Source organism: Poecilia formosa, unplaced genomic scaffold, assembly GCF_000485575.1.
Source record: "Poecilia formosa unplaced genomic scaffold, Poecilia_formosa-5.1.2 Scaffold1122, whole genome shotgun sequence".
NCBI classification, from domain to species: domain Eukaryota; kingdom Metazoa; phylum Chordata; class Actinopteri; order Cyprinodontiformes; family Poeciliidae; genus Poecilia; species Poecilia formosa.
In genome coordinates, this window is record NW_006801061.1 from 127,536 (window position 1) to 137,686 (window position 10,151).

Here is a 10,151-nt window from a genome sequence, read left to right on the forward strand (position 1 = left end):
TTTTCAATGAGTTCCTCATTTTGCCTCCGAAAAAAGATTGTGTCCACACTAAATGTAATGCTGCTTTTGCTTTGTGTTACGCAATGACAAAAAGTCTGTTCAGTAACTTGCTTGCGTTATCTTTGAAATTCGTCTTTTTCAGCTTTTTCAATTTTTCAGCTTTTAAGATTCACAACATCCAACTTCCCACTAAGATGTGTTTGTTTGTCCTTCCTTGCATTTATTAATGGAGGATCCAGTTATTTTATGGTGAATTTGTCATGTATAACGCCTATGATTAGCTGATTAATGATATATGCCATATTGGATGTTTTCAAATGCAAAGCGCTGTTAGGTTGAAGAGCCAAACACTACGCGGAAAAGGCAGATAAAATCAGTAGCTATAGATCAAGTTCAGATTTGAGAAAAGCTTCTAAAGCTGTCAGGCGCTGAGTGAGTTACCGTCTGTATTTCCGTGCATTTAAAGCAGGACGAGTGGATTCCACCTTTTAAAAGTCTTGAGCGAAGCTTGGGATCTTATTCTTGGAGTCTGGCAATATTCCACGCTGTGGGTCATGGGGTGATTATCTCTTCCTGTCAGGAATGCAGGGAATTTCCTGCGTTTTCTCCCTCTTCCGGCCTCGTTAGTGAATGCGCCTGAACATGTGACAGAAAGCCCGGGCCCTGCACACTTTGATTGACTAGTGGGCTTTCTGTTGTTGTTACCTGATCTTCAGCGGTAGCATTGATACACACGGCGGCCCTTAAAGCACTTTGCACAGCTCTTACATCAAGAGAGGAGGTATTGAGGGTGATGACGTTCACTCAGCGGGCAAATAATATGCACCTGCGCTAAAGATCTCTCCTTCTGCGGATATAAAAAACTTTTTCACGCACTGGCCTTTCAGTGTTACCAGCCATACCTGTTGTCAACAGAACTGTGAACTGCTTTTTCAGTTCTTTTCTTTGAACTGGTTTCAAAGTCGTTTTTGTTGCTGCAGTCTGCTCAGTGCCTCTGCACTTTACGGCAAATGGAAAACCTTTAACTCTTTGCAGTTATTTTCAGACCTCATGAAAGCGGACCTGGCCTCAGACACGTTTTTGACCATTAAAAGAAAAACATTTCTGCCATAAATCAATCTTTGTAGTATGCGGTTTGTTGACCGTCCATACGGTTTTCCCGATGCATGCATCTTGTGTGCCTTCACTCGGTCGCCAGAAGCAGTCGACTCCCAGCTATGTTGTTTGTGTCCCTAGGAGAAAGGAGAGCTGTGTTTGCGTAGGATGGTGGTTTGGGAGGGGGGTGGAGTAAGAATCGGACCCAAGTATAGGCTACTTCACCACAGTTATTCTCCCCTCCCATCTTGCACCCTTCGGTCCCCCCTCTCTGCCTCCCTCTTTGCTCTTTTCCCCTTTTTTCACTCCCACCTGTTTTGTTCAGGCGGTTGGTCTGGGCAACAGAACTGGGAGAGAAAACTGTCCCAAAATGGAGAACCAAACAATGACATCAAAACACTGAGACCATAGTTTCAGAATCAGGGCTGATGCTTAGTTCAATCTAAGGTTTTGTTAATGTTTGCAGTGTTAGCATTGGTGTTTTGCCAACCTTACAAAACTGGACATCACAGAGCTCTAATAGATCTGGTCCTGAATACTTGAAATGTAACATCCCTCCATGTTTAATGAAGCTTTACCAGTGATTGATCTTTTTTTTTTTTTAATTTACGTTAAATTTACGTTCTTGACTGTAAACATAAGAAGTCTCTGCATTTGTCCATGTCTATATTCCTATGACTTTATTTTATGCCTCGTCCATTAAAAGCTCTGTTCGTTATACGGAAGTCATCTTACCTTCGTTTTATCATCGCTAGGCTACCAAAGTGCCACTTGATTGGGACTTTAAATGAGGATTGAAGAAGAGCCGGAGTGAGTTTGGACTACAAAGACAGAGAGAACAAAGAAAATGAACTGCAGACAGCCTGTCAGATTCAGTATGAGTAGCCTTAGGACAGTTTTAGGCATCGTTCTGCAGCCACAGCATGCACAGCTAACTGTGCTGCGTGTGACACACAGATGCATTAATAAGACAGCAGCAAACATGGATGCAGCTTTAAGGCACAGAAATGACTCCTGCTTTATTCAGTCAGTCCTCACTTCACAGTCCTACCTCAGGATTTCCATTTCTAAAGATGACTTCTGCAGCCGCTGTCTTGCATAAGTTGTCCTTCAGAGACTCAGTACTAGAAAGAAATTATTGCCAAATGACGGGCAGATGCTTTCTGTTATAACACACAAGGACAGTGATCATTGGAGAATTTTTTTTTAAAGTACATATTTACAAGCTATTTTAAAATAGGTGTGCATTTCCATATAAGGACTGAAGCTGTGGATTTTTTTTTTTGTTTAGGACATGCTGTAAAAAAAAGAATAGTAAGTCAATGCAATAAAGTAATACTATTTGAAAGAGATTTGCTATGTAGTTGTTAGTTTTGCAAATCCGTTTGATTTGGTACGGCCAGCTGTATTTACTCAGTTTATTGTAATGTGAGAGGGGTCGGTTACATAATAATTGTTTTTCTTCTCTCTGCTCCCTTTTTACTCATGGAAATGTAGTTTTTTGCTTCAATTCAAAAAAATCTTTTTGGGGTTGTTGGGGTGAATATCAGTAGATGTGTACTAAAATTAAATGAGTGATGCAAACTGAAATGTATTTCTTAACCTGCCCAGATACACATTTATTCTTATAGCAAATTTGAACAGGTTCACAGATCTTTCAGGGTTGAAATGTGCTGTGGGCTTTGGAGACAGAGGTGGAGGAGATGAACCCACAACTATGTATCATATTCAGTAAATTAAAATATGTACAGTATTTCCGATGAGGCTTGTTTCATCAACTATAAGTAAAAAAAACAAAACAAACAACAAAAAAAAATCATCATTAAAAAGATCAGAATCAATGAATTACTCAAAAAAAAAACTTTTCAATAATATTCTAATTTATTGAATGTGACTATATTAATACATAATATTATTAAATCTCTCACTCTGATTTTTTTCCCCATGTTTAATAACTGGACTCCCAGAGGGCCCGGTGATAACAGCTATTTCTGTCTGCGTGATTCTTGTTGCATGAGCCGAAGCCACACTGAGTGACTCAGTCTATTGTTGTGATAATACGGCACGTGAAACAGCCTGTGTGTCATACCGTCAGTGAGTAACGCATGTGACGATGTTGGAGACTTTGAAGAGGACAGTTGTGGGTCTATTCATAATTTGATTATTGCATCTCCATTGCTGTTTTCACCATGTATTTTACTTAAACGTTGAAGGGTTTGGGCACCCAAGGTGAGATGAAATAATCCTTAAATTTTCAGAAAAAGAAAAATTGACAAGCTTAGGGATAGTAAGAGCAGCTGCTTAAATATTGTGTGATTAGATTTATTAAAACAACTTCCATGCTTTGTCTAAAATCATTGAGCAACTGATGTTCACAAATGGCCACAGGGTGTTTGTTTGCGTCACATAGAAATATCACTGACCATTTTCTTGTGTTAACCCTTATTTATGGCATTTTATTGTCACACTTGAATGTTTTACATAATCAATTTTTAATATGTCAAACAAAACACAAAGAGATATAAAACATTGTTAAATTAGGCTTTATTTATAAGGCTAGGTGGCTGTCCAAAGCATCGTGGCCCACTTTTAAAAATATAGATCCACCTATGAATTAAATTATAAATTAACTGTTGACCACATTTTTCATTGCAATTACTCTAGCCACTTTCAGACCTGATGACTGTCAAACCCGCAGAATCAAGAAATCACAAAAAAGGAGAACCTATCTACATGGAGTAAAATATTTAAAAAAACAAAAGATTGTGCCATAAGCTAAAGAAATGTACAATTACTGGCCTTTATCAGTCTGGAAATGATAAAGACATTTCTTAGGCTTTGGGAGTCCAGCAAACTAAACTAAGAACCTTTATCGGAAAAATTGAGAAAACATGGGTCAGAAACTCTCCTAAGAGAGATTAGTCAACCAAAATTACTACTACCGTAAATCAACTACTCATCCAAGAAGTTATAAAAAAAAAGTTATAAAGTGTTAGACCTCACTTTCCTCAGTTTAGATCAGAGTTCATGGTTCAAAAGTTGGAAAGAGACCAGGCAGAAATGGTAAATTCCAGGTGAAAAATAATTTCTGACCAAAAATAATTCAAAGCCCTTTTCACATTCACCAAATGAAGCTTTGGGATAATCCCCAGATCTTTTGGGCAAATATTCTGCTGACTCACACAAGTACATTTTTGTGGAAAGTGTTCAGTAGGTGTTGCAGAAAACGAACATTATCCTTACAGACAAACATGAAAAAATACTTTTTCCACATTACATTAGATTGGACAGAAAGGTTTAAAAAATATTTACACCACATTGTTTCCAGACTAAACTGATCAAACTATGTTCTGACTCTGTTTTTCTAGTGTTCTTACATACTTCATTCTTTCGCAGTTGTCTCAGATAAACTGTATGTAGAGTGATAGCGGTCTGATTAACGGTGTTGTTTCTCTCTGTGGTCGTCTCTTCCAGTCTCCCAGTCCAACAGCAGCCTAAAGAAGCACCGAAGTAGGAGCATTTTTAGCCCTTTCTTTTGCTGCTTCCGCAACTACAATGACTACCATGTGGAGCCACCACCCGCCAACAACAAGACACTTTCTCTGCCCCCTCCTCCAGAGGAGAATGGCAGTCCTCCTAAGGTAAAACTCATGTTTTTCTTTTATTGTTGGCCAGGGTCCAAATTACATACCATTAACATTCAGAAGACCAAACAGACCTTCGGCGAATTAGTTAATGTTTTATGACAGGAGTCCGAGTTTAACTGTGGAGCCGAATGACTTTTGTTTGGTTTTGTTACAAAAAGTTTGTTGGAGTTTGCCTTCTCTCGCTGGGGCCTCGGGCAGAGGCGCTCTGCTGCCTCTCTGAGCTGTCTCTCCGCAAATTTTTCCAGCTGCTTCAAACCCGTTGAACCCAGAGGTTGTTTACCATCCGCTGCTTAAAAAATACGGGCTGGCTTCCCATCATGCATTCTTCGATATCTGCCTGAGCACCTAATCGCGCACAAAGTAACACACACAGCGCACCGAGCACACGCAGAAGCCCCTAAAAACACACACACACACGCACACACACACACACTTGCTCGCACATCAGGGAGCAACACGTCCTGCCATTGGCAACACACGTGTGCACACAGACATGCAATCACACCAGAGCCTCTCTAATCCCCATAAAGTTGGCCTTGTGCATGTCCGGTATGATGGATTGCTTGGCACCAGCGCCTCCCCCCTCTCTCCTCTGGTACACTCCGACCAGTGTAGTGACAAAGTGTGAAGAGAAACTCTCTGGCTGTGGAAAAAGGCGCCAAACCCCGAAGCTCCTCCACAAACATTCTTCTGCTGCCAAACGCAGGTACATCGGGCTAAAAATGGAATCGGAATCGTCACACGTTCATTCTTGTTTATCTGTAAATGTCTCACACTGAGGGGAGAAATCTGTTGTCCTTTACAGGTCACTATTCATGTTGTCAAAGCTAACCTGCTCCACATCGCTGTGCAATAAATCTGTTCCCGTCGATTTAGCGTGATGTTAGAGATCTTTCCCCAAAAACACTGTTTCAGAGAGACTGATTTTCAGACTGGGTCTGCGCCCACAGTTCCCTCCCAGTAGTGTGGTGTTGCTGGATTTCTAACCAGATGAATTTTGTTACTATGGCAGCTCTGTTTGTTTTCTTTTTCTGTAAGTTGTTTTCACTTTCCCGTAATGTTTGTGCTACACGTCCACCTCTTCTGTCTTTCCCAACTTTTCCATTTGCTGGCTAATGTATTGCTGTAGACTTGTACTTTCGGCTGTTTTTCATTTCCTTCCATATTCTTCTTTTTTATGTTTTTTCCACGCCATCTCTCTCGGTGTCTGTTTTTTTCTTTCTCCGCTTATATCCTCCAGTATGACGAGGTCCAGGTCATCCCAATACTCAGTGTATGTATGATTGTATTTCATTTCTTCTCCATCACGCTTCATCACACTAACCTTCTCCCTATGCTTGAGGTGCTTCATCATTCATGCAGCTGCTGACATCAAGGTGATTTTTCATTCCCGGTCGATGAAATATTCTCGATTTTCCACAGTTCATGAGGTTATGTGCCTTCCAATTCTTTAGTGCTTTTAACTCTCCAATCATTAAAATTTAAAAATATTTTTTCAGATTCACCAATTATCCCTTCAGGCAACACTACATAATACACACTCTACTTCCCCAGAATCTCGTGGTTATTGTTCAGAACCTGCCATATACTTTCCTGGAACTTTCATAGAAGAGTTCACTAGTTTTCCAGAACTTAGAGCTTGCTTTGCAAAACATTTCTTGAAACTTTCTGTAACTTACAAGGTACTTTCCTCGAACTTTCATATCTCTTACTGTTTACCTTTCTGGAAATTACCGAGTGCTTTACTCAAACTTAGATGTTACTTTTAGGGATTTATCAAGTACTTCCAGTTAACTTTTATGGAACTTACTGGTTACTTTCCTGAAACTTACAAGTGTTCCCTAAACCTAGAAATTACTTCGCAGAAATTGTGGAACTTTCTCACACTTATCAGATACTTTCCTGGGACTTACAGATTACTTTCTTGGAACTTATCAGGGGCTTCACCAGAATGTAGAAGCAACTTCAAAACACATCTTATCTGGTACTTACCAGAACCTACCAGTTGCTTTCTTGGAACTTTCATGGAACTTACTGGTTACTTTACTGGAGCTTGAAATGCATTTTCCTGGATCTAATTGATAGATTTATTTTTAATTTTTATTTTAAGTTACTAAGTTTCTTCTGGAACATTTTTTGGTACTTACTAGTTACTTTCCTGAAACATAATAGGTTTTCTGCAACATACAGGAACAGTGTGGAAGTTCAGGACAAAAGAACTCAAATTTTCAGTAAGTAAATGGTAAGTTCTGGGAATGTGTTGGCTAAGTTCTTTAAATTTTCATGAAAGTACCTTCAGGAAAGTGAGTAACCCTTTCCTGGAAGAGTGACTAGTAAATAGTTCAGGATACTACGAGATACATTCCAGAAAGTAACCTTTGAGTACTGGACAAGTAACCAGTGACCAGTCTTTTAAATTTAGGCAAAGTAACTGCTAAAATCCAGAAAAATGCAATTCATGTATGGTGTTACCTTACGTGCCATTGTCAACTTTTCAATTCCTGTGTTTTTAACCTGTGTTTTAAAGAGAGCAAGTCAACAAATGGATGCCTCCACCTTGTTTAGATTGGGTATTGGAAGTCGGTACTGATGCTGCATTTCACTTAGCTATTTTGGAATGTGTTAAGATTCCTGTGGTTTACTGTAATTTCGAATATTCACACTCACAACATCCCGACGTCTGCAGCCAAGCTTTAAATTGAACCACCCAGCAGACGGCTCCCTTCAATAGCAGGAAATGCATACGGCGTTGAGGGCTGCTCTTTGTGTTGCCAGGAGGACGTGAGCAGAGTCAACTATTCTGAGCGGTGACTTGTATAACTCAGGTCAGGTCTGTATCAAAAGTCGCAAAAACTTTATGTGCAGCGTGAGACCACACTCCCAAGGCTTCAAACAGACTTGTTATACAAAAAGTTACTCTGGCATTTCAAAGCATTTATTTCTTTAATTATTTTAAAATTCAACCCTATATGGCACTTCTTAAGTAAATGATAACTGATGATTAAAGTTCATTTTGCTGATTTATTTTTGCGTACATAAAAAAAATTTAAACTAACTAGGCAGTGATAATTTTAACATATTCATTAGTCTTAGTTTATGTGACAATCATTTTGATGAGTGTCACATGATAATTGTCAGATCTCACAGGATGAGATCTGATACCGTCATATTCTGACATCATGTTTTAACACTTATTCTGTGTTAAAATGAAAAAAAATAAATAAATTAAAGGTGCACATTTGAACTGCTGTTATTTATGAAATACTACAAACTGCTGGTAAAATGATATGGCTTGTTTATCGTTAATTTCCTGTGTAGCTGATAAGTTTATTTATAATATTAATGGTTTTAAATCCTATATCGGTTCTATGGTTGCAATATTGGTGTCAGCTTCAGATGTTTTAAGTTTGAAGGTTCAAATTTTTGTAGAGTTCCCAATAAATTTAGTATAGATTTTGAATGCAATGGTAGTTCTTAGGTATTTTTTACTGAGCACACAGATTTTTATCTCCTTGTTTTGCCTTTCCACTCTTTTTAAAGTAAAATTATGAGGCTGGAGGCAAGATGATGATAGCCAATAAATCAGATGTGTTAAATAGCCAGGTCCCAAGCCTGCAGCAGTGTCTAAAAGGCTGCATTACCTCCAAAAATGATAGGTAGGGGAATATTTCTTATTTTGCCATCATACACAACTGACTGACAACATACAGCTCCTTTAATCTTGATAAAGTAATAGAAACTAAGCACAATTTTAAAACTGGCAACCAGAGCAAACAATATTTAAATGCTGTTTGAAAGCATTATGAGACACATTTTTATTTCACTTATACATTTACATGCTTATAAAAAAAAGGGTCTGTTTTGCTCTTATTTATTATCAGGTGTTTCCGTCCGGTCAGCATGTTATGCTTTGGTCATCATTGTGTATCTTCTGGCTTGATCTTGTGGAAAAGATTATCGCATCCGCCTGGTGAAAATGTGAAGTCGGTCTTTCTTAACTTAAGCAGCTCAGCTGGCAAGAGTAAATGCAATAAATCACTGGCACACTGGGTGTCATTCAGTGTCCTTGCTCAGAGGGAATTCTTCCTGCAATACATCCTGTGATAAGACATGATAAACACAGTCTGCCATGGAAAAGCAGGCTTAAACACAGGGACACGCAGGAAATGCCTGGCACAATGAGTGGCAGCTCACTTGTGGGAATGTGTTTGTGGATTGAAAGAGTCCTTGATCTTCACCTCTGTACAGTCTGGGTGTGTGTGTGTGGATAGTTTGTGTGAATAAGAGCACCGATGTGAGTGTGTGCCCCCTGTGGCTGGACCATCTGCCTCGTGCCTATGTGTAACCCCAGGCTTTGGCAAAGGACACAATCATTCCTCCCTTCCCGTGACCCTGAACGCAGCACCAGGAGTCGTTCTTGAGAAGAGCGATATGAATCCCCACTCCAGTCGCTGTGCCGCCATGGGGCCACGGAGGTTTGCATGTCCAGTCAGAGAGAAGTGGGCACCATCCCGTCGTTTTGCACAGTTAGAAAATAGGGGTTGGATTAGTGGGCCGACGTCGCTTCTGGCTAAAAACACTGAAGTCGGCCTCCTGCTCTAAATTAAAGGGCTAATTATCTGTATTAATAATTCCAACTGAGTATTTAGACAGACAAAACCTGACCTGGATAACACGACAATAAAAATCATCTTAAAATACATTTTTAAATAAATGATACTTTTTTGTGTGTGACAACACTGAAGATTGAATTTGAATTTCTTATTTTGACAGTATGTCCTCCTAACAATAAGACAATTCAAACAGCACTGAAATAATTTACAGCATCGATGAAACCTTTGACTGACCTCAGTCAGTGTAAAGTAATCCACACTCAAGTCATGGAGGCAGACCCCACAGTCCATAGAATCATTTCTGATCGATTTGTTGCCAAAACGGCGGCAAGTAATCACGTATCATATCAAGGTTGTTGCTGTATTTTTTAATCTGAAGCTCCTACAGATAAATAAGTAAAAAATAAAGCTGTCCTTGTGTTTATTAAAACCTGTTCATGTTTTAGGCATTTTATTTACCGAAAGAATCACAATCTTTTCCAACTTTAATTGTGAAAATGTTTGAGTTGGTATCACATGCCGTGACAGTTTGTCCTACCCTTGACCACTAAATATAGTATGCATGCCGGTGTAACCTGTCTGTGTTTTCTCTGCAGCCTCCAGCCAAGTTCCTCCTGCCTGAGGTCAGCATAGCCGACTATGGCAAGAACTGTGTGGTGATCGACCTGGATGAAACCCTTGTGCATAGCTCCTTTAAGGTACCCCATCCATCCATCCATCCATCCATCCATCCATCCATCCATCCATCCATCCATCCATCCATCCATCCATCCATCCATCCATCCATCCATCCATC

At 39.5% G+C, this 10,151-nt stretch overlaps 1 protein-coding gene across 2 annotated transcripts in view; it reads left to right on the forward strand.

The window, feature by feature from the left end:
• Positions 1-10,151, forward strand: part of ctdspla (CTD (carboxy-terminal domain, RNA polymerase II, polypeptide A) small phosphatase-like a) — a 32,396-nt gene that overhangs the window by 14,799 nt on the left and 7,446 nt on the right. Inside the window, exons 2-3 of one of the 2 annotated variants that reach the window (XM_007544366.2) lie at positions 4,570-4,736; positions 9,952-10,053. In XM_007544366.2, coding sequence (XP_007544428.1) covers positions 4,570-4,736; positions 9,952-10,053 — 269 coding nt within the window. Of the gene's footprint in view, positions 1-4,569; positions 4,737-5,505; positions 6,016-9,951; positions 10,054-10,151 lie in introns of those variants that run through there. The other variant, XM_016667452.1, reaches the window with a different exon arrangement.